We start from the raw sequence: 25,605 nt of genomic DNA, 5'->3' as shown, positions 1-25,605 counted from the left end.
ACTCTCACCATAGAGAGGCACAGAGGCGGCACTCTCACCATAGAGAGGCACAGAGGCGGCACTCTCACCATAGAGAGGCACAGAGGAGGCACTCTCACCATAGAGAGGCACAGAGGAGGCACTCTCACCATAGAGAGGCACAGAGGAGGCACTCTCACCATAGAGAGGCACAGAGGAGGCACTCTCACCATAGAGAGGCACAGAGGAGGCACTCTCACCATAGAGAGGCACAGAGGGGGCACTCTCACCATAGAGAGGCACAGAGGGGGCACTCTCACCATAGAGAAGCACAGAGGGGGCACTCTCACCATAGAGAGGCACAGAGGGGGCACTCTCACCATAGAGAGGCACAGAGGGGGCACTCTCACCATAGAGAGGCACAGAGGGGGCACTCTCACCATAGAGAGGCACAGAGGGGGCACTCTCACCATAGAGAGGCACAGAGGGGGGCACTCTCACCATAGAGAGGCACAGAGGGGGCACTCTCACCATAGAGAGGCACAGAGGGGGCACTCTCACCATAGAGAGGCACAGAGGGGGCACTCTCACCATAGAGAGGCACAGAGGGGGCACTCTCACCATAGAGAGGCACAGAGGGGGCACTCTCACCATAGAGAGGCACAGAGGGGGCACTCTCACCATAGAGAGGCACAGAGGGGGCACTCTCACCATAGAGAGGCACAGAGGGGGCACTCTCACCATAGAGAGGCACAGAGGGGGCACTCTCACCATAGAGAGGCACAGAGGAGGCACTCTCACCATAGAGAGGCACAGAGGAGGCACTCTCACCATAGAGAGGCACAGAGGCGGCACTCTCACCATAGAGAGGCACAGAGGCGACACTCTCACCATAGAGAGGCACAGAGGCGACACTCTCACCATAGAGAGGCACAGAGGCGACACTCTCACCATAGAGAGTCACAGAGGGGACACTCTCACCATAGACAGGCACAGAGGAGACACTCTCACCATAGACAGGCACAGAGGAGACACTCTCACCATAGACAGGCACAGAGGAGACACTCTCACCATAGACAGGCACAGAGGAGACACTCTCACCATAGAGTGGCACAGAGGCGACACTCTCACCATAGACAGGCACAGAGGCGGCACTCTCCCCATAGAGAGGCACAGAGGGGGCACACTCACCATAGAGAGGCACAGAGGGGGCACACTCACCATAGAGAGGCACAGAGGGGGCACTCTCACCATAGAGAGGCACAGAGGAGGCACACTCACCATAGAGAGGCACAGAGGAGACACTCTCACCATAGAGAGACACAGAGGCGGCACTCTCACCATAGAGAAGCACAGAGGGGGCACTCTCACCATAGAGAAGCACAGAGGGGGCACTCTCACCATAGAGAGGCACAGAGGGGGCACTCTCACCATAGAGAGGCACAGAGGGGGCACTCTCACCATAGAGAGGCACAGAGGGGGCACTCTCACCATAGAGAGGCACAGAGGGGGCACTCTCACCATAGAGAGGCACAGAGGCGGCACTCTCACCATAGAGAGGCACAGAGGCGGCACTCTCACCATAGAGAGGCACAGAGGAGGCACTCTCACCATAGAGAGGCACAGAGGAGGCACTCTCACCATAGAGAGGCACAGAGGGGGCACTATCACCATAGAGAGGCACAGAGGGGGCACTATCACCATAGAGAGGCACAGAGGAGACACTCTCACCATAGAGAGGCACAGAGGAGACACTCTCACCATAGAGAGGCACAGAGGGGGCACTATCACCATAGAGAGGCACAGAGGAGGCACTCTCACCATAGAGAGGCACAGAGGAGGCACTCTCACCATAGAGAGGCACAGAGGGGGCACTCTCACCATAGAGAGGCACAGAGGGGGCACTCTCACCATAGAGAGGCACAGAGGGGGCACTCTCACCATAGAGAGGCACAGAGGGGACACTCTCACCATAGAGAGGCACAGAGGGGACACTCTCACCATAGAGAGGCACAGAGGGGGCACTCTCACCATAGAGAGGCACAGAGGGGGCACTCTCACCATAGACAGGCACAGAGGAGACACTCTCACCATAGACAGGCACAGAGGAGACACTCTCACCATAGAGAGGCACAGAGGGGACACTCTCACCATAGAGAGGCACAGAGGGGACACTCTCACCATAGAGAGGCACAGAGGGGGCACTCTCACCATAGACAGGCACAGAGGAGACACTCTCACCATAGAGTGGCACAGAGGCGACACTCTCACCATAGACAGGCACAGAGGCGGCACTCTCCCCATAGAGAGGCACAGAGGGGGCACACTCACCATAGAGAGGCACAGAGGGGGCACACTCACCATAGAGAGGCACAGAGGGGGCACTCTCACCATAGAGAGGCACAGAGGAGACACTCTCACCATAGAGAGGCACAGAGGAGACACTCTCACCATAGAGAGGCACAGAGGGGACACTCTCACCATAGAGAGGCACAGAGGGGACACTCTCACCATAGAGAGGCACAGAGGGGGCACTCTCACCATAGACAGGCACAGAGGAGACACTCTCACCATAGAGTGGCACAGAGGCGACACTCTCACCATAGACAGGCACAGAGGGGGCACTCTCCCCATAGAGAGGCACAGAGGGGGCACACTCACCATAGAGAGGCACAGAGGAGACACTCTCACCATAGAGAGGCACAGAGGGGGCACACTCACCATAGAGAGGCACAGAGGGGGCACACTCACCATAGAGAGGCACAGAGGGGGCACACTCACCATAGAGAGGCACAGAGGGGGCACACTCACCATAGAGAGGCACAGAGGAGACACTCTCACCATAGAGAGGCACAGAGGAGACACTCTCACCATAGAGAGGCACAGAGGAGACACTCTCACCATAGAGAGGCACAGAGGAGGCACTCTCACCATAGAGAGGCACAGAGGAGGCACTCTCACCATAGAGAGGCACAGAGGGGGCACTCTCACCATAGAGAGGCACAGAGGGGACACTCTCACCATAGAGAGGCACAGAGGGGACACTCTCACCATAGAGAGGCACAGAGGGGACACTCTCACCATAGAGAGGCACAGAGGGGACACTCTCACCATAGAGAGGCACAGAGGAGACACTCACCATAGAGAGGCACAGAGGCGGCACTCTCACCATAGAGAGGCACAGAGGCGACACTCTCACCATAGAGAGGCACAGAGGGGGCACTCTCACCATAGAGAGGCACAGAGGCGGCACTCTCACCATAGAGAGGCACAGAGGCGGCACTCTCACCATAGAGAGGCACAGAGGCGGCACTCTCACCATAGAGAGGCACAGAGGCGGCACTCTCACCATAGATAGGCACAGAGGCGGCACTCTCACCATAGAGAGGCACAGAGGAGGCACTCTCACCATAGAGAGGCACAGAGGAGGCACTCTCACCATAGAGAGGCACAGATGAGGCACTCTCACCATAGAGAGGCACAGAGGGGGCACTCTCACCATAGAGAGGCACAGAGGGGGCACTCTCACCATAGAGAGGCACAGAGGGGACACTCTCACCATAGAGAGGCACAGAGGAGACACTCTCACCATAGAGAGGCACAGAGGGGGCACTCTCACCATAGAGAGGCACAGAGGGGGCACTCTCACCATAGAGAGGCACAGAGGAGGCACTCTCACCATAGACAGGCACAGAGGCGGCACTGTCATACAGTTTCTGATTGAACTCTTTGTTGGGGGTCTGACCAGAGACCACTGTATACCTGGCCATGTAGACCCCTGGGGTCTCCTCCTGCCCCTCTCCCCATAGTCAGTGACTGGATACAATATAACAAACCCTCAGAGAACATTTCCTCCAGTCTCCAGGGAAGAGCGAGAGCTGCGTGCTCAGCGGCCGGATGTAAATGGTTAATGTTTCCAGTCGCTGACAGCAAGCAGAGGTGTGGACTTCATCCTTCCAGGCCTTGGGGGCCCCGGCTGTGACCACCACCCTCCTTTCCCAGGAATATGGAGCCACATTTTGCTCCCATTAACCCTTTCCTGCTCCGTTCTCATGGCCTGAAATTAGAGGGTCCCTATAAATAGCTGTAGGGGGATGGGACGGTGTTGTGTCATATGAGGGGGTCACGCCAGGGCTCCAGGGAGCATCAGATAATAGCTACTTTATGGGAAAGAATGCAGGACCAATGGCTGTATGGATCAGGGGGTCTGGTGTACCTGAGACCACCCAAGACCCTCAGTCCTGGGATATACCCCGGGACCCTAGTCTACACAGCTCTATATAAGGACCCCCGGATCTCCATTATTTCATCATCGGCTCACTCTATGATTTTGGCTCTTTAAGGCATTCCCCAGGACTTTGATACCAATGGCCTATCCCGAGATCAGACCACCCCGATCAGCCCCCCATTATTTACCAGGCACAGCACCATACTTTGTGTACAGTCCCTGACAGAAGTTCTGTCACTTTTCCATGTTATATAAATAAAAGCTTATAACCTGAATTTAAATTCATCCATTGGTTTCATAAATTACTCTTTTGAAAGCTGAAACCCTCCCAAATATGGTTTAGGTTCTGAAAATAAAGTTGCTGCAAAGCTGAAATATTGATCATTTAATGAACACAGAAAGGTCAGATTTTGGCAAGACAAAAGTTTTGCCGCCCACAGAAAGTAATGTGAAATTCACACAAATAATTAACTTCTAATACAAAGATATGTGGCATAACATTGGTGAATGAAGTTGTGGTGCTATTAGAGCCATATTTAATATTTTGTGTGACTTACATGAGCTTGAAGGACGGCATCCATGCGGCTCAACAATGATTCATACAATTTATTGATGCAGTCATCAGGAATAGCAGAGAATGCATCTTACATGCCTCCCAGAGGTCATCTAGATTCTTTGGTTTTGTCTTCCAAGCTTCCTCTTTCATCCTACCCCAAACATGCTCAATGATGTCCATGTCTGGTGACTGGGCTGGCCAGTCCTTGAGCACCTCGATCTTTTTTGCCAGGAGGACCCTTGTTGTAGAGATGGATGTATGAGATGGAGACTGTGAGGCAAATCCCGGGATATGAAGATGAATTATGACTCCAGTCATAATCCCTCATCACTCCCTGGCAGTGCCCCCTCCCTTCTTGTTCTCAGTGTTCCACTTACACCTCCATGGCCATGTCCTGTGATATGGAGATGAGGTGGTGTGGGAACAATGGACACAGGATGACTCCCTGCCGTCACCCTGTAGTAGGAGCTGCTAGCTAGTTAGCAAGGCTATGGAAATAGCCAGACAGAACGACTCCAGTAAAAAATGGTTCATATCTCGCAAGCCATATTTCCGATAAATATGGCAACCATAAAAATGGTGTCTCCGCATGCGGACGATGCTGGCACACCCTTTTTATGGGAGCAGGACATTGGGAAATGCCCCAGGCGTGATATCAGCCAATGGGGAACTGGCAGACAGGTCATGAGTCCCCTCGTTCTGTAGCTAAATTCATAACTGTCACAATGAGAGCATTGGCGTCCGCCTACGACGCTCCCAGGCAAAGTTATGGCCCATATTCCATGTTGTGGATTGTCCATAACTCAAGCCAGGGGTGGAGCAGTGCTTCCCTGTGAGGTCACTAAGGTAGGAGGGGACCTGGATCTGCCCAGGTTGATAACCCTACTTCGGCCATTTTCCAAGGTTCTTTTCGCTGGGGGCACGTGTAGGAAACATCTGTGGGAAGGATCCTAGAAACCTGGGTACAGCGCCCCCCTGTGGCCAGACGCACAAGGTAACTGATTGAATTGCATACCTGTTTGTAACCCATGCTTTGATTGTAACTGTACTCTGACATATGTATATTCTGTAGATTCCCTATTGTATATATTGTAGTTTCTAGTGTGGCTTTAGGCTGATTAAATTATATAATTAATCTTGGGCTGTTCTGTTATCTCGATCTTGAATCCCACGTCTGTGTGTTCGGCTAATAGTTACCGTGAAGCGGTTGGTGGCAGCGAGTTGTGCCAAGGATTATTGTGGGGAGGCCAGTGAGATTCGGGGAGATTTTATATATTCCGCCCGCGGAGGTCGGGGGAATATATACCCTACTCTCACCGGGGACCCTTCAATAATCGGCATAAGTAGTATAGCGGCCTCCTTGCTTATTGTCGGGCAATTCCATAATTGGCCTGACTATAAGAGGGGCGCTAGAGAGCGCGTCACGTGCTCTGTCTGTCGGTCGGGAGGTATAAAGGAGGGGTGACCCCCACTTGTTACCCCCCCGATTGTGACGTACTGGTAGCCAGCGCGGGGGATTTCTGAGTGACCCCCCCGGTGGTTTGTGACATATTGGTGGCATAGCGGTGGGATCGAGATAATAGTGTGTGTGAGTGTGAGACCCATACTCCCAGACACTAAAGACTGCCTGCAGCAGCTGTGGCTGCTGGGGTCTTCAGACTAGCTCAACACTAGAGTGTCAGAGTGCAGATACTGTAAGGTGTGTGGAGGCATCAGGTGTCAGTTCTGTGTCAGTGACCAAAAGTCTGCAAGAATGGCTGATGGCACCAGGAGCAGAGCTATGCAACTGGCCAATGCTAAGGCAGGAGCCGAAGAGAGGGAGGACGGTGCTGTGGACAGCAATGAGGAGGTTGCCCACGAGTCCTCCAGGAGCTCGACGCCAGAAAACCGTTCTGCCGAGGACATTGCGCAACCTGGCACTGCTGGACAAGATGAGGAGCAGCTCACCCAAGGGTCCTCAACGAGCCAGATGCCAGCCCTCCGCTCTGAAAGGGACAGTGAATCGCCTAGCTCTGCAGCGTGCCGCAGATCACCACGTGCCATTCCACCGAGCCTGGGAGGCTCGGATAGCCTTCTTCAAATGGCTATGGCCCTTCTCCAGGCTGGAGACCAGAAGGGCTACAAGGAACTCCTGGCAGAGCGCAGGGCAGAGCGGCAGGCAGCGCGTGACGCTGAGGCTGCGGAGCGGCACGCAGAGCGTGAGGCTGCGGAGCGAGAGCGGCAGGCAGCGCGTGAAGAGCGAGAGCGACAGGCAGACCGTGACTACCAGCTGCAGCTAGCTCAGCTCCGGCCCTCATCAGCCACATGTGACCTTCGAGACACCAAACTTCCAAAGGTCCGTGTTGAGGACTTCCCAGTGCTGGAGAAGGATGGAGACTTGGACTCTTTCTTGACTGCTTTTGAACGGACTTGCTTGCAGCACCATCTGGACAAGGAGCAGTGGGCCAAATACCTGACCCCCCGTTTAAGGGGTAAGGCCCTGGATATCCTTGGGGACTTGCCTGCTGAGGCAGATCAGGGCTACGACACCATCAAGCGGGCCCTGATCCAACAGTACAACCTCACCCCAGAGTCCTACCGCAAGAAGTTCCGGAGCCTACAGAAGGGACCAAAGGACTCCTGGGCTGACCACAGGCGGGCACTTGCCCAAGCTGCCGACCACTGGACCCAAGGCCTGCAGCTTTCCACCGGACCGGAGATCCTGGACTTGTTCATCACGGAGCAACTCTTGTGGAACTGCCCTGAGGATCTCCGCCAGTTCATCCGAGACCAGAAGCCAAAGGGGTCCACGGCTACAGCTGCCCTGGCCGATGACTACACCAACAACCGGGCCCCTGAGGCCAGGAGAGCGGCCACCAGCAGCACCTGGAGAGGGGGTAAGATGAATTCGGCGACTGCCCCACCTGCCCCTAGACTGCAGGGGGTGTCCCCCTCAACTCCCCTCTCCAGGCCCGTGGCGGAACCAAGACGGTGCCACCAGTGCAACCTACCTGGACACTTCAAGGCCATGTGCCCTCAGCGTCCCAAGGCCCCGGCTCCGTCCCCGTCCCAAGGGCCGCCCAAGGTGTATTGTGTGGGTGGGGGTGGTGGTAGGTCCCTGGACAGCTTCCAACCTGTCACCGTCGGCCGGTCTGTGACCATAGGACTGCGAGACAGCGCCTCGGAGGTGACTCTGGTGCGGCCTGAGATGGTGTCCCCCCAAGACTTGATCCCTGGAAAAACCCTCGCTGTCTCCGGGATTGGAGGCATTGACCCGGCGCTGCCTGTTGCTGACATTTATGTGGACTGGGGCGCAGGGCGAGGGGTGAGGGAGGTGGGGGTAACTGATCGGATCCCTGCAAACGTGCTACTTGGGACAGATTTGGGGCAGATAACCTCCCAGTTTGGGCCCCCCCCAAGGGCTGAACCTTCAGCCCGTACTGACATGACTCCTAACAATGTTAATGTGTTATCTATGAATGATGTAAGGGAGGAGGGAGTGAACTCTGATATTTCTGCTTGCATAGACACCATAGACACACACTCAGCTGCAGCTGTGACAGGGGAGGGGGTCAGAGAAAGGTGTGACAATGCCTCTACAAGTAACCAGCCTGTGAGCTGGGATCTGTTGCCCTCTGCAGGGATAAGCAGAGAGCAGGGTGCTGCAGGGGGAGGACCAGTGTGTGGGGTGAGGGCTACCACAGCAAATGTGGGGTCCCCAGAGATTTCACAGCGGGGTTCTGTTGCTGCAGGAGGGGAACAGGCAGGTGAGATTGGGGCCGGTCCAGGAGCGGAAGTGCTCCCAGGTAAGATCTCGGTGCATGGTTCCCCCACAACCGGGGTGTCAGGAAGCCAGGTAGGTCTGCCTGAACCGGCGACTTGGTCAGGAACGGAGGAGGAGCAGGCACGACCCACGGTCGCAGCGGCTGTGGCCGCTGTCACCCGCAGTGGGAGTGCTGGAAGCCAAGGGGCCTCCCGGAGGTCCGATAGCTCTTCCCCTTCTGACCAAGTGGCAGCCGAGTCAGGTGGAGGCCAGGACACAGGTCCCGGGGTACTGACTGAAGATGTGACAGTCTCGTCGATTCTGGCCACATCTAGTCAGGGGTTTCAGGCAGCGTTAGAAGCTGACGACAGCCTGAAAGCTCTTAAGGAGCAGGCGGCACAGCCTCCCTCGGACTCGGACCCGGAGCGAGTGGTCTGGGACCAAGGACGGCTGTACCGGGCCACGGTCCAGCAGGGTTCGCCGGAGGCGTGGCCCAGGGACCGACAGTTGGTGGTACCCTATCCGTTCCGGACGGAGTTGTTGCGGATCGCACATGAGATTCCGATGGCCGGACACCTAGGGATCGCTAAGACCAAGGCCAGGTTAAACCAGCATTTCTACTGGCCAAAAATGGGGGCCGATGTGGCTGCCTACTGCCGTTCGTGTGAAACCTGTCAGAGAGTGGGGAAGGCGGGGCCACGCCCCAAAGCCCCACTGGTATCTCTGCCAATCATCGATGAGCCTTTCAGGAGGGTGGCTGTGGATCTGGTCGGCCCGCTGGCCATCCCCAGCAGCTCCGGGAAACGCTTCATACTGACGGTAGTGGACTATGCCACCCGGTACCCAGAAGCAGTGGCCTTGTCGTCCATTCGGGCTGACAAGGTGGCCACCGCATTGCTGGAGATTTTCTCCCGAGTGGGTTTTCCCCAGGAAATGCTCACTGACCGGGGGACCCAATTCATGTCCCAGCTGATGGAGGCCCTCTGTAAGCAAGTCCAGGTGCGACATCTGGTGGCCAGCCCGTACCATCAACAGACTAATGGCCTGTGCGAGCGGTTTAATGGCACCTTAAAGCAGATGCTTAAGATGTTGGTCGACTCCCATGGGCGTGACTGGGAGCGGTATCTCCCACACCTGTTATTTGCTTACCGGGAGGTTCCACAGGCCTCAACAGGATTCTCACCGTTTGAGCTCCTGTACGGGCGACGTGTGCGGGGCCCCCTGGCTCTGGTGAAAGAGGCTTGGGAAGGGGATTTGGCCACCCCTGGAGTGTCGGTTATCGAGTATGTCGTGCGCTTCCGGGACAAAATGCAGGCCTTGACGCAACTGGTACACGACAATATGGCTCAAGCCCAGGCCGATCAGAAGCGTTGGTACGACCAGAACGCTTGTGAGAGGACCTACCAAGTGGGTCAAAAGGTGTGGGTACTGGTCCCCGTACCACAGGACAAGCTTCAGGCAGCCTGGGAAGGCCCATACCTCGTGTACCAGCAGCTCAACCCTGTAACGTACCTGGTCACCCTGGACCCTGCCCGTGGAAGGCGGAAGCCCTTCCATGTGAACATGATGAAGGCACATCATGAGCGGGAGGCATGTGCGCTCCCCGTGTGCAACCTGCCCGAGGAGGGAGAAGCGGAAACCCTCTTGGATATGCTAGCCCAGGTTAGGGCAGGCGGATCCATTGAGGATGTGGAGGTTGGCCACCAGCTCTTGGAAGACCAACGGTCCCAGCTGTGGGCCACCCTCCTCCCCTTCCGGGGGTTGTTTACCAACCAGCCCGGAAGGACTGACTTGGCTGTCCATCACGTGGACACTGGGGATCATCCCCCGATCCGGCGTTCAGCATATCGGGTCTCCCTGGAGGTGCAGCAACACATGCGCCAGGAGATTGACGAGATGCTGAAGCTGGGGGTGATCCAGGCATCCAACAGCGCTTGGGCCTCGCCTGTAGTCCTCGTCCCTAAGAAGGACCGAACCACTCGGTTCTGCGTGGACTACAGGGGGCTCAATGCGGTCACGGTCGCCGATGCGTACCCAATGCCACGCATCGATGACCTGCTCGATCAGTTGGCCGGGGATATTGGCAGATCCCCCTGACTCGCAAGGCCAGGGAACGCTCTGCCTTTATTACCCCATTTGGACTGTACGAGTCCACGGTGATGCCATTCGGGATGAGGAATGCCCCTGCCACTTTCCAGCGGATGGTCAACACCCTGCTCAAGGGACTTGAAGGGTACGCGGCCGCGTACCTGGATGACATTGCCGTCTTCAGTCCCACCTGGGAGGACCACCTAGAGCATCTAGCACAGGTGCTCAGGCGGATCCACCGGGCAGGTTTGACCATCAAGCCGGGGAAGTGTCAGCTGGCCATGAGCGAGGTCCAGTACCTCGGTCACCGGGTAGGTGGGAGAACACTGAAGCCCGAGCCTGAGAAAGTGGAAGCCATCGCATCCTGGCCCACCCCCAGGACCAAGAAGCAGGTGATGTCCTTCTTGGGGACCGCTGGGTACTATAGGAGGTTTGTTCCATGCTATAGTAGCCTGGCAAAGCCCTTGACGGACCTCACCAAGAAGAAGCTGCCCTCTGCAGTCGATTGGACAATGGACTGCGAGACAGCCTTCCGGGCCCTAAAGGACGCCCTGTCCAGCCCGCCCGTGCTACAGGCAGCCGACTTCACGCGGCCGTTTGTAGTACAGACCGACGCCAGTGACTTCGGCCTCGGTGCGGTGCTCAGCCAGGTGGACTCTGCGAGCCAAGAGCACCCAGTCTTGTACCTGAGCAGGAAGCTGTTACCAAGGGAAGTTGCCTATTCCACGATGGAGAAGGAGTGCCTGGCCATAGTGTGGGCCCTGCAGCGTCTGCAACCCTATCTATACGGGCGCCACTTCATCGTGGAGACGGACCACAATCCCCTCAGCTGGTTGCACACCGTCTCTGGGACGAATGGGCGATTGTTGCGATGGAGCCTTGCGCTCCAGCAATACAACTTCACCATTCGCCACAAAAGGGGCCGTGACCACGGTAACGCAGACGGGCTGTCCCGACAAGGAGAGGTCGCGGACGGGCGCACGGGGGAACACTGGAGTGTGCTGCCCCCTAGCGCCCTCAAAAGGGGGGAGGTGTGAGGCAAATCCCGGGATATGAAGATGAATTATGACTCCAGTCATAATCCCTCATCACTCCCTGGCAGTGCCCCCTCCCTTCTTGTTCTCAGTGTTCCACTTACACCTCCATGGCCATGTCCTGTGATATGGAGATGAGGTGGTGTGGGAACAATGGACACAGGATGACTCCCTGCCGTCACCCTGTAGTAGGAGCTGCTAGCTAGTTAGCAAGGCTATGGAAATAGCCAGACAGAACGACTCCAGTAAAAAATGGTTCATATCTCGCAAGCCATATTTCCGATAAATATGGCAACCATAAAAATGGTGTCTCCGCATGCGGACGATGCTGGCACACCCTTTTTATGGGAGCAGGACATTGGGAAATGCCCCAGGCGTGATATCAGCCAATGGGGAACTGGCAGACAGGTCATGAGTCCCCTCGTTCTGTAGCTAAATTCATAACTGTCACAATGAGAGCATTGGCGTCCGCCTACGACGCTCCCAGGCAAAGTTATGGCCCATATTCCATGTTGTGGATTGTCCATAACTCAAGCCAGGGGTGGAGCAGTGCTTCCCTGTGAGGTCACTAAGGTAGGAGGGGACCTGGATGTGCCCAGGTTGATAACCCTACTTCGGCCATTTTCCAAGGTTCTTTTCGCTGGGGGCACGTGTAGGAAACATCTGTGGGAAGGATCCTAGAAACCTGGGTACAGCGCCCCCCTGTGGCCAGACGCAACAAGGTAACTGCTGGAACTGTGTATGCCTGTTTGTAAACCATGCTTTATCTGTAACTGTACTCTGACATAACTGTATATTCTGTAGATTCCCTATTGTATATATTGTAGTTCTAGTGTGCTTTAGGCTGATTAAATTATATAATTAATCTTGGGCTGTTCTGTTATCTCGATCTTGAATCCCACGTCTGTGTGTTCGGCTAATAGTTACCGTGAAGCGGTTGGTGGCAGCGAGTTGTGCCAAGGATTATTGTGGGGAGGCCAGTGAGATTCGGGGAGATTTTATATATTCCGCCCGCGGAGGTCGGGGGAATATATACCCTACTCTCACCGGGGACCCTTCAATAATCGGCATAAGTAGTATAGCGGCCTCCTTGCTTATTGTCGGGCAATTCCATAATTGGCCTGACTATAAGAGGGGCGCTAGAGAGCGCGTCACGTGCTCTGTCTGTCGGTCGGGAGGTATAAAGGAGGGGTGACCCCCACTTGTTACCCCCCCGATTGTGACGTACTGGTAGCCAGCGCGGGGGATTTCTGAGTGACCCCCCCGGTGGTTTGTGACAGAGACCATCCTGCTGCAGAATTTGACCCCTTTTATGATTGGGAATGTAAGAGGTAGCTAATATGTCTTGATATTTTTGGCTATTGATATTGCCTTCCACCTTGCAGATGTTTCGCACACCCCCATACTGAATGTAACCATGATCTTTCCATCACCAAACTTACCTGTTTTCTGGATCCATACGGGCTCCAGTAGGTCTCCTGCAGTATTTGTGGAGACTGTGGTGTAATTCAACTGAAGATTCACCAGGGAAATCCACCTTCTGACACTTTTCGAGCGTCCATCTGTTTAGCAGGCTGTGGGACTTGGCAAATGCCACATGTTTTTTTAATTGCCTTTCACCGGCTTCTGTGCACTGATTCAACCATGGAGGCCATTTCGAGACAGAATCCTCTAGTTGACACATGGACTTGAGGTGACCAGGCCTGTTGGAGCTCTGCTGCAGTGGAAGAGGGGCTGGCTTTGGATTTTCTAACCAACAAACGTTCCTCCTGAGCAGTTGTCTTGCGGGATCTGCCGGACCTGGGCTTGTCAAAAACATCTCCAGTCTCTTCAATTTTTTTTTAATTCTTTGTACTTGACGCTGAGACACATTAAAGGTGCAGCCACCTCTGCAGTGGATCTGGTCTTCAGCCTCTTGATAATCAAGGCTTTGGTCGCAGGGTGGATTTTTGGCATGTTGTCAGAGGTCAAGTTGCAGTTCAACTGAAGGTCTGGGATGCTGGGTTTCTTTTTATACACACCCAGTAATTAACTGATCATTTAGTAAGCACAGGTGAGGATGTAAACTAGGATTGGGTGCATTATATGACAAGGCGACAAAACTTTTGTCTTACCAAAATCTGACCTTTCTGTGTTAATTAAATGATCAATATTTCAGCTTTGCAGCAACTTTATTTTCATAACCTAAACCAAATTTGGGAGGGTTTCAGCTCTCAAAAGAGTAATTTATAAAACCAATGGATGAATTTAACGTCAGGTTATAAGCTTTTATTTACATAACATGGGAAAGTGACAGAACTTCTGTCAGGGAGTGTAGTGGTCATAACTGGTACTTCAGCTCAATCTCTAATGCAGGAGTGAGGATCCTCCTAGGACCCTTTCTCTTACTGTCGGCGTTTCTCAGGGTTCAGTCCTAGATCCTCTCTTCTTACTGTCGCAGTTCCTCAGTCCTAGGTCTCCTCCTGTTACTGTCAAGGTTTCTTAGGGATCAGTCCTAGGTCTCCTCCTGTTACTGTTGGTGTTCCTCAGGATTCAGTCTTAGGCTTCCTCCTCTTACTGTCTTACCTGTCTTCTCCACAGTTCTGCACTGTCCTACATCTCCTCTTCATCTCTATCACCCTACCTGTCCTTTCCACAGTTCTGCACCTCCCTACATCTCCTCCTCATCTCTGTCTATCATCCACCCATCCTCTCTACAGTTCTGCATCCCCCTACATCTCCTCCTCATCTCTGTCTATCATCCACCCATCCTCTCTACAGTTCTGCATCCCCCTACATCTCCTCCTCATCTCTGTCTATCACCTACCCATCCTATCCACAGTTCTGCACCTCCCTACATCTCCTCCTCATATCTGTCTATCACCCACCCATCCTCTCTACAGTTCTGAACCCCCCTACATCTCCTCCTCATCTCTGTCTATCACCTACCCATCCTTTCCACAGTTCTGCACCTCCCTACATCTCCTCCTCATATCTGTCTATCACCCACCCATCCTCTCTACAGTTCTGAACCCCCCTACATCTCCTCCTCATCTCTGTCTATCATACCTGTCCTCTCCATAGTTCTGCACCCTCCTACATCTCCTCTTCATCTCTATCACCTACCCGTCCTCTCCTCAGTTCTGCACCTCCCTACATCTCCTCCTCATCTCTGTCTATCATACCTGTCCTCTCCATAGTTCTGCACCCCCCTACATCTCCTCCTCATCTCTATCACCTACCCGTCCTCTCCTCAGTTCTGCACCCCCCTACATCTCCTCCTCATCTCTGTTTTATCATACCCGTCCTCTCCTCAGTTCTGCACCCCCCTACATCTCCTCCTCATCTCTGTTTTATCATACCCGTCCTCTCCTCAGTTCTGCACCCCCCTACATCTCCTCCTCATCTCTGTCTATCACCCACCCATCCTCTCTACAGTTCTGCACCCCCCTACATCTCCTCTTCATCTCTGTACATTATCCTACCCATTCTCTCTGTTCTGTAAGTGATGTAAGACTAACATCCTCAATAATTTGACCCTCCCACTTTCGGCTCCAGGACTTCTCTCATGCTGCGCCAGTTTTCTGGAATGCAGTACCCCAGACGATGACTTATCCCTGCGTTCTTAAGTCTGCTTTAAAAACATATCTCGACCGCTCACCTCCCCCACTAACCTAACTCTCCCCGTTGCCCCTTCCTCACTTTCCTGCTCCCTCCTCATCTGTCTCCACATCAAACCCCGGCTGATGATGGATCCTGCAGTTTTCTATGAAGACCCCTATTTATTACTCTGATGTCCGCACCGCACATGACGAGCGCGTTTCCCCCTATTGTGCCCCCCATTGTAGCCTGTGAGCAGGACCCTCACTGCTCCTGTAACTGCTGAACTCTGTTACTTTGTGCCATCTTCATATGTTCCCGCTCATTGTACACTGCTGCAGAATATGTTGGTGCTATAAAAAGAATTGTATACATTGTGTTGATGGCCCCCGTATATTCGCTCATCGTGTTGCCCCCAGATGATGTGCAGGGTCCCCCGAGGACTCGGGCTGGGGATGACGACTCCAGCAGCTGTCGGTGGTTAGGGCTGTGCCCCCTGCAGCAACAGACATAACATTGTTATAGAGCGGCCGGACCCCGGGGGGCAGCTGACATCCCACAGTCACAAGATGCCAACACTCCCGGTCACATGCAGGCCAGGGCGCCATGTGCTGCGAAAATCAATGTCCTCACTAAAAGAGGACAACTGCTATCAGAGCTGCAGGGGGAGACCGTCAGCATGCCTGTACTACCCTCACTAACAGGAGGAGACCGTCAGCATGCCTGTACTACCCTCACTAACAGGAGGAGACCGTCAGCATGCCTGTACTACCCTCACTAACAGGAGGAGACCGTCAGCATGCCTGTACTACCCTCACTAACAGGAGGAGACCGTCAGCATGCCTGTACTACCCTCACTAACAGGAGGAGACTGTCAGCATGCCTGTACTACCCTCACTAACAGGAGGAGACTGTCAGCATGCCTGTACTACCCTCACTAACAGGAGGAGACCGTCAGCATGCCTGTACTACCCTCACTAACAGGAGGAGACCGTCAGCATGCCTGTACTACCCTCACTAACAGGAGGAGACCGTCAGCATGCCTGTACTACCCTCACTAACAGGAGGAGACCGTCAGCATGCCTGTACTACCCTCAGTAACAGGAGGAGACCGTCAGCATGCCTGCACTACCCTCACTAACAGGAGGAGACCGTCAGCATGCCTGTACTACCCTCACTAACAGGAGGAGACCGTCAGCATGCCTGTACTACCCTCACTAACAGGAGGAGACCGTCAGCATGCCTGTACTACCCTCAGTAACAGGAGGAGACCGTCAGCATGCCTGTACTACCCTCACTAACAGGAGGAGACCGTCAGCATGCCTGTACTACCCTCACTAACAGGAGGAGACCGTCAGCATGCCTGTACTACCCTCACTAACAGGAGGAGACCGTCAGCATGCCTGTACTACCCTCACTGACAGGAGGAGACCGTCAGCATGCCTGTACTACCCTCACTAACAGGAGGAGACCGTCAGCATGCCTGTACTACCCTCACTAACAGGAGGAGACCGTCAGCATGCCTGTACTACCCTCACTGACAGGAGGAGACCGTCAGCATGCCTGTACTACCCTCACTGACAGGAGGAGACCGTCAGCATGCCTGTACTACCCTCACTAACAGGAGGAGACCGTCAGCATGCCTGTACTACCCTCACTAACAGGAGGAGACCGTCAGCATGCCTGTACTACCCTCACTAACAGGAGGAGACCGTCAGCATGCCTGTACTACCCTCACTAACAGGAGGAGACCGTCAGCATGCCTGTACTACCCTCACTGACAGGAGGAGACCGTCAGCATGCCTGTACTACCCTCACTGACAGGAGGAGACCGTCAGCATGCCTGTACTACCCTCACTAACAGGAGGAGACCGTCAGCATGCCTGTACTACCCTCACTAACAGGAGGAGACCGTCAGCATGCCTGTACTACCCTCACTAACAGGAGGAGACAGTCAGCATGCCTGTACTACCCTCACTGACAGGAGGAGACCGTCAGCATGCCTGTACTACCCTCACTAACAGGAGGAGACAGTCAGCATGCCTGTACTACCCTCACTAACAGGAGGAGACAGTCAGCATGCCTGTACTACCCTCACTAACAGGAGGAGACAGTCAGCATGCCTGTACTACCCTCACTGACAGGAGGAGACCGTCAGCATGCCTGTACTACCCTCACTAACAGGAGGAGACCGTCAGCATGCCTGTACTACCCTCACTAACAGGAGGAGACCGTCAGCATGCCTGTACTACCCTCACTAACAGGAGGAGACCGTCAGCATGCCTGTACTACCCTCACTAACAGGAGGAGACCGTCAGCATGCCTGTACTACCCTCACTAACAGGAGGAGACCGTCAGCATGCCTGTACTACCCTCACTAACAGGAGGAGACCGTCAGCATGCCTGTACTACCCTCACTAACAGGAGGAGACCGTCAGCATGCCTGTACTACCCTCACTAACAGGAGGAGACCGTCAGCATGCCTGTACTACCCTCACTAACAGGAGGAGACCGTCAGCATGCCTGTACTACCCTCACTAACAGGAGGAGAGCGTCAGCATGCCTGTACTACCCTCACTAACAGGAGGAGAGCGTCAGCATGCCTGTACTACCCTCACTAACAGGAAGAGACCGTCAGCATGCCTGTACTACCCTCACTGACAGGAGGAGACCGTCAGCATGCCTGTACTACCCTCACTAACAGGAGGAGACCGTCAGCATGCCTGTACTACCCTCACTGACAGGAGGAGACCGTCAGCATGCCTGTACTACCCTCACTAACAGGAGGAGACCGTCAGCATGCCTGTACTACCCTCACTAACAGGAGGAGACCGTCAGCATGCCTGTACTACCCTCACTAACAGGAGGAGACCGTCAGCATGCCTGTACTACCCTCACTAACAGGAGGAGACCGTCAGCATGCCTGTACTACCCTCACTAACAGGAGGAGACCGTCAGCATGCCTGTACTACCCTCACTAACAGGAGGAGACCGTCAGCATGCCTGTACTACCCTCACTAACAGGAGGAGACTGTCAGCATGCCTGTACTACCCTCACTAACAGGAGGAGACTGTCAGCATGCCTGTACTACCCTCACTAACAGGAGGAGACCGTCAGCATGCCTGTACTACCCTCACTAACAGGAGGAGACTGTCAGCATGCCTGTACTACCCTCACTAACAGGAGGAGACTGTCAGCATGCCTGTACTACCCTCACTAACAGGAGGAGACCGTCAGCATGCCTGTACTACCCTCACTAACAGGAGGAGACCGTCAGCATGCCTATACTACCCTCACTAACAGGAGGAGACCGTCAGCATGCCTGTACTACCCTCACTAACAGGAGGAGACCGTCAGCATGCCTGTACTACCCTCACTAACAGGAGGAGACCGTCAGCATGCCTGTACTACCCTCACTAACAGGAGGAGACCGTCAGCATGCCTGTACTACCCTCACTAACAGGAGGAGACCGTCAGCATGCCTGTACTACCCTCACTGACAGGAGGAGACCGTCAGCATGCCTGTACTACCCTCACTAACAGGAGGAGACCGTCAGCATGCCTGTACTACCCTCACTAACAGGAGGAGACTGTCAGCATGCCTGTACTACCCTCACTAACAGGAGGAGACCGTCAGCATGCCTGTACTACCCTCACTAACAGGAGGAGACCGTCAGCATGCCTGTACTACCCTCACTAACAGGAGGAGACTGTCAGCATGCCTGTACTACCCTCACTAACAGGAGGAGACCGTCAGCATGCCTGTACTACCCTCACTAACAGGAGGAGACCGTCAGCATGCCTGCCTAGCACTATAGATGATGGGATGCGTTCCATGTCACCAGATTTCACCATCTCCTGAGAAGAACCAAATCCATCCACATCCACAGCTGCGACCTCCGGATCAGGACACACAATGTTCACTACATCTTCCAGTGTAGGCCGGTATTGGAAACAGTCAGCAAGCAGGACCCCCCCCCCCCCCGCCCCCCCCCCCGCACAGTGTATAAAGGAGCAAATAACGAACACAAGCAACGAACACAAGCAACGTACATTCAGTCAACAGGACGGGGAAACTAGATCATTTAGCTATGAAGAAGGAGAATAGTGAGCGCAGCTCTGGAGTATAATACATGGTGTAACTCAGGATTAGTGATATACAGTGCCTTGCAAAAGTATTCGCCCCCCCTTGAATTTTTCAACCTTTTCCCACATTTCAGGCTTCAAACATAAAGATTAAATGTTAATGTTCTGGTGAAGAATCAACAACAAGTGACACAATTGTGAAGAGGAAGGACATTTATTCTTTTTTAAAAAAGTTTAAAATGTGCAATAAACTGAAAATTGGGGCGTGCAATATTATTCATCCCCTTTACTTTCAGTGCAGCAAATCCCTCCAGAAGTTGATTGAGGATCTGTGAATGATGCAATGTTGTCCTAAATGACTGATGATGATAAATATAAGCCCCTGTGTGTAATCAAGTCTCCGTATAATGCCCCTGCTCTGTGATAGTCTCAGGGTTCTGTGTAAAGCGCAGAGAGCATCATGAAGACCAAGGAACACAACAGGCAGGTCCACGATACTGTTGTGGAGAAGTTTAAAACTGGATTTAGTTACAAAAAGATTTCCACAACTTTAAACCTCCCAAGAAGCCCTGTGCAAGCGATCATATAGAAATGGAAGGAGAATCATACCACTGCAAATCTACCAAGACCCGGCCGTCCATCCAAACTATCATCTCACACAAGGAGAAGACTGATCAGAGATGCAGCCAAGAGGCCCATGATCCCTCTGGATGATCTGCAGAGATCTACAGCTGAGGTGGGAGAGCCTGTCCATAGCACAACAATCAGTCTACACTGCACAAATCTGGCTTTTATGGAAGAGTGGCAGAAAGAAAGCCATTTCTCAAAGATATCCAGAAAAAGTGTTGTTTAAAGTTTGCCACAAGCCACCTGCAGACACCAAACATGTGGAAGAAGGGGTTCTGCTCAGATGGAACCGAAATCACACTATTTGGGCACAATGCCAAATGATATGTTTGGTGTAAAAGCAACACAGCTCATCACCCTGAACACACCATCCCCACTGTCAAACATGGTGGTGGCAGCATCATGGTTTGGGCCTGCTTTACTTCAGCAGGCACAGGGAAGGTGGTTAAAATTGATGGGAAGATGATGGAGCCAAATACAGGACCATTCTTGAAGAAAACCTGTTGGAGTCTGCAAAAGACCTGAGACTGGGACAGAGATTTGTCTATCAACAAGACAATGATCCTAAACATAAAGCAAAATCTACAATGGAATGGTTCACAAATAACCGTATCCAGGTGTTAGAATGGCCAAGTCACAGTCCAGACCTGAACCCAATCGAGAACTTGTGTAAAAAGCTGAAAACTGCTGTTCACAAACGCCTCCATCCAACCTCACTCAGCTCCAGCTGTTTACAAAGGAAGAATGGGCGAGAATTTCACCTCTCCATGTGCAAAACTGATAGACACATATCCCAAGAGACTGCAGCTGTAATCGCAGCAAAAGGGGGCGCTACAAAGGATTCACTTACAGGGGATGAATAATATTGCACGCCCCAATTTTCAGTTATTTATTTTTTACAAAAGTTTAAAATAAGCAATAAATTTCCTTCATCTTCACAATTGTGTCACTTGTTGTTGATTCTTCTCCAGAACATTAACATTTTATCTTTATGTTTGAAGCCTGAAATGTGGGAAAAGGGTGAAAAATTCAAGGGGGCTGAATACTTTCGCAAGGCACTGTATATACACAGTGACTGCACCAGCAGAATAGTGAGTACAGCTCTGGAGTATAATACAGGAGGTAACTCAGGATAAGTAATGTATGTACACAGTGTCTGCACCAGCAGAATAGTGAGTGCAGCTCTGGAGTATAATACAGGAGGTAACTCAGGATCAGTAATGTAATGTATGTACACAGTGACTGCACCAGCAGAATAGTGAGTGCAGCTCTGGAGTATAATACAGGAGGTAACTCAGGATCAGTAATGTGTGTACACAGTGACTGCACCAGCAGAATAGTGAGTGCAGCTCTGGAGTATAATACAGGAGGTAATAAATCCTTTTCATAAAAACAAGATAAGGAAGATCTCCCCTTCCTCAGCTGCAGACCCTAGCACATACAGGATATCCTGCTGGTGATTAGATTGTCAGCTCCTGGGACGACTCTCACTTTTTAATCTACATAACATCTTGTTACTGGAGTAAAATAAAACAACCAGAAATGTAATGAATCTGCAGACGCCACAAACTGCAGCTGTGATCCGGGATTAGATTATTCTGGGGCTCCGGGTCAGCGAGTCATCCGCTCTGTTATATCATGTATCACCACAGACACCACAAGTCCCAGCAAGAAATGTAACAATGTGAGTAACGGGGAAATATACTACAGGGGACAGAGGACCGCACTGATCATAAGAGCTTACACTCTACAGGAGAGAGAGGACCCCACTGACCATAAGAGCTTACACCCTGCAGAAGAGAGAAGACCCCACTGACCATAAGAGCTTACACTCTACAGGAGAGAGATGACCCCGCTGACCATAAGAGCTTACACTCTACAGGAGAGAGAGAACCCCGCTGACCATAAGAGCTTACACCCTACAGGAGAGAGAGGACCCCGCTGACCATAAGAGCTTACACTCTACAGGAGAGAGAGACAGGAGAGAGAGGACCCCACTGACCATAAGAGCTTACACTCTACAGGAGAGAGAGGACCCCACTGACCATAAGAGCTTACACTCTACAGGAGAGAGGACCTCGCTGACCATAAGAGCTTACACTCTACAGGAGAGAGAGGACCCCACTGACCATAAGAGCTTACACTCTACAGGAGAGAAAGAACCCCGCTGACCATAAGAGCTTACACTCTACAGGAGAGAGAGACAGGAGAGAGAGGACCCCACTGACCATAAGAGCTTACACTCTACAGGAGAGAGAGGACCCCACTGACCATAAGAGCTTACACTCTACAGGAGAGAGAGGACCCCACTGACCATAAGAGCTTACACTCTACAGGAGAGAAAGAACCCCTCTGACCATAAGAGCTTACACTCTACAGGAGAGAGAGACAGGAGAGAGAGGACCCCACTGACCATAAGAGCTTACACTCTACAGGAGAGAGAGGACCCCACTGACCATAAGAGCTTACACTCTACAGGAGAGAGGACCTCGCTGACCATAAGAGCTTACACTCTACAGGAGAGAGAGGACCCCACTGACCATAAGAGCTTACACTCTACAGGGGAGAGAGGACCCCGCTGACCATAAGAGCTTACACTCTACAGGAGAGAGAGGACCCCACTGACCATAAGAGCTTACACTCTACAGGAGAGAGAGGACCTCGTTGACCATAAGAGCTTACACTCTACAGGAGAGAGAGGACCCCACTGACCATAAGAGCTTACACTCTACAGGAGAGAGAGAGGACCCCACTGACCATAAGAGCTTACACGCTACAGGAGAGAGAGAGGACCCCTATGACCATAAGAGCTTACACTCTACAGGAGAGAGAGAACCCCACTGACCATAAGAGCTTACACTCTACAGGAGAAAGGACCCCACTGACCATAAGAGCTTACACTCTACAGGAGAGAGAGGACCCCACTGACCATAAGAGCTTACACTCTACAGGAGAGAGAGGACCCCACTGACCATAAGAGCTTACACTCTACAGGAGAGAGAGGACCTCGTTGACCATAAGAGCTTACACTCTACAGGAGAGAGAGGACCCCACTGACCATAAGAGCTTACACTCTACAGGAGAGAGAGGACCCCGCTGACCATAAGAGCTTACACTCTACAGGAGAGAGAGGACCCCACTGACCATAAGAGCTTACACTCTACAGGAGAGAGAGGACCACCGCTGACCATAAGAGCTTACACTCTATTGGGGAGAGTGAACCCCACTGACCATAAGAGCTTACCCTCTACAGGAGAGAGAGGACACCATATAACATATGAGGTTTATTCGTTTTGTTACAATGTGTCAGTTCATTATATGTGCTCTCTTCCTTCTGCACTGTGTTCTGTTGCTCGGTGTGCAGTACACGGGCGGTGGATCAGGGAGGTTTACGCCTTTTGTTTGGCTTCCTCCAAAATTCTAATGTATAAAGATGTAACCTGGAGGCGCGATATCTCATAGCGAGCATTGGGGAGACGCTGAGGAGGCGCTGGGGAGGCGCTGGGGAGGCGCTGGGGAGAGGCTAGGGAGACGCTGGGGAGGCGCTGCAGAGACGCTGGGGAGGCGCTGGGGAGAGGCTAGGGAGGCACTGGGGAGGCGCTGGGGAGAGGCTAGGGAGGCACTGGGGAGGCGCTGGGGAGAGGCTAGGGAGACGCTGGGGAGGCGCTGGGGAGAGGCTAGGGAGACGCTGGGGAGACGCTGGGGAGGCGCTGGGGAGGTGAAGGGGAGGCGCTGGGGAGGCGCTGGGGAGAGGCTAGGGAGGCACTGGGGAGGCGCTGGGGAGAGGCTAGGGAGGCGCTGGGGAGAGGCTGGGGAGGCGCTGCGGAGACGCTGGGGAGATGCTGGGGAGGCGCTGGGGAGAGGCTGGGGAGGCACTGGGGAGGCGCTGGGGAGAGGCTAGGGAGACGCTGGGGAGGCGCTGGGGAGACGCTGGGGAGAGGCTGGGGAGGCGCTGCGGAGACGCTGGGGAGACGCTGGGGAGAGGCTGGGGAGGCGCTGGGGAGGCGCTGGGGAGAGGCTGGGGAGAGGCTAGGGAGAGGCTAGGGAGGCGCTGGGGAGAGGCTGGGGAGACGCTGGGGAGACGCTGGGGAGACGCTGGGGAGGCGCTGGGGAGACGCTGGGGAGATGCTGGGGAGGCGCTGGGGAGACGCTGGGGAGATGCTGGGGAGGCGCTGGGGAGACGCTGGGGAAAGGCTAGGGAGGCACTGGGGAGGCGCTGGGGAGAGGCTAGGGAGACACTGGGGAGACGCTGGGGAGAGGCTGGGGAGAGGCTGCGGAGACGCTGGGGAGACGCTGGGGAGAGGCTGGGGAGACGCTGGAGAGGCGCTGGGGAGGCACTAGTGCAGCTTCTTCCGTTCTGCGTCCAAATATTAGAAATATTCGTCCTCATATCTCGGTCCCTGCAGCTCCAGAGCGTTATATCAGCAGGTCCTATGTTATACTGTATTATAATTATTGGGGAATATAATGAAGTATTGGGGGATAAGACAATGTATCGGGGGATAAGACAATGTATCGGGGGATAAGACAATGTATCGGAGGATAAGACAATGTATCGGGGGATAAGACAATGTATCGGGGGATAAGACAATGTATCGGGGGATAGGACAATGTATCGGGGGTATGACGATGTATCGGGGGATAAGACAATGTATCGGGGGATAAGACAATGTATCGGGGGATAAGACAATGTATCGGGGGATAAGACAATGTATCGGGGGATAGGACAATGTATCGGGGGTATGACGATGTATCGGGGGATAGGACAATGTATCGGGGGATAGGACAATGTATCGGGGGTATGACGATGTATCGGGGGATATGACGATGTATCGGGGGATAGGACAATGTATCGGGGGATAGGACAATGTATCGGGGGATAGGACAATGTATCGGGGGATAGGACAATGTATCGGGGGATATGACGATGTATCGGGGGATATGACGATGTATCGGGGGTATGACGATGTATCGGGGGATATGACGATGTATCGGGGGATATGACGATGTATCGGGGGTATGACGATGTATCGGGGGATATGACGATGTATCGGGGGATATGACGATGTATCGGGGGTATGACGATGTATCGCTATCAGGTGACCGTTACCACTTTCCATCCTTCTCTATACTGATGCAGACTTTTCCTGACCCCCCTTCCCCGGCCCAGAAGATAAGAGGACAGCGCAGAATTTGGGGGTTACTCACCGAGAGTCTTTTCTGTGGAGATTAAAGGGGACATAAGAAGACAAATGTAGAATGTCCATATCCCAAGCCATGGACCTGCCGGCTGCGGTCTGCTCCCCCGGCGTGCTCTCATAGCCGATCGGTGACTCTTTCCCTCATCTTCCAGCTCAGCTCAGTGGCCTCTGCATATATATAAATATATATATACTCTGCCTTCTCCTCCCCCTCCGCCTGCCGGCCCCTCAGCTAATCACATCCAGCCCCATTCTGCGGCCAGGCCCCTCCTCGAAGCCTTGCAGCTGTAGGAATCCAGCTGTGGAGCGGACCCAGCCCTGCAGGGGTTAAATGATGAGCAGATTACAGGGCTCAGGGGTGGGTGCAGCCCCCATTATGGTCCCTCATTTCCTGAGAAGTTCAGCTGCATTTATCAGAGCAGAAATCTCCAGAAGAAAGTACAGACCCTGGGAAATGAGCCCCCGCCCCGTGCATGGGCATGTATATAAGGGTACACTGTATATA

The 25,605-nt window shown here is 53.5% G+C and overlaps 1 protein-coding gene across 2 annotated transcripts in view; it reads right to left on the bottom strand.

The window, feature by feature from the left end:
* Window positions 1-25,270, bottom strand: part of LOC142303903 (disintegrin and metalloproteinase domain-containing protein 33-like) — a 119,925-nt gene extending 94,655 nt beyond the window's left edge. For both annotated transcript variants that reach the window (XM_075345770.1, XM_075345777.1), the window contains exon 1: window positions 25,108-25,270. In XM_075345770.1, the coding sequence (XP_075201885.1) occupies window positions 25,108-25,219 (112 nt within the window). In that variant the 5' untranslated portion in view covers window positions 25,220-25,270. The remainder of the gene's footprint in view (window positions 1-25,107) is intronic.
* Window positions 25,271-25,605: the final 335 nt, after the last annotated feature.

This window comes from Anomaloglossus baeobatrachus, chromosome 1, assembly GCF_048569485.1.
Source record: "Anomaloglossus baeobatrachus isolate aAnoBae1 chromosome 1, aAnoBae1.hap1, whole genome shotgun sequence".
Lineage (NCBI taxonomy): Eukaryota > Metazoa > Chordata > Amphibia > Anura > Aromobatidae > Anomaloglossus > Anomaloglossus baeobatrachus.
The sequence above is the reverse complement of the archived record's forward strand: the minus strand, read 5'-3'. Positions and strand labels throughout refer to the sequence as shown.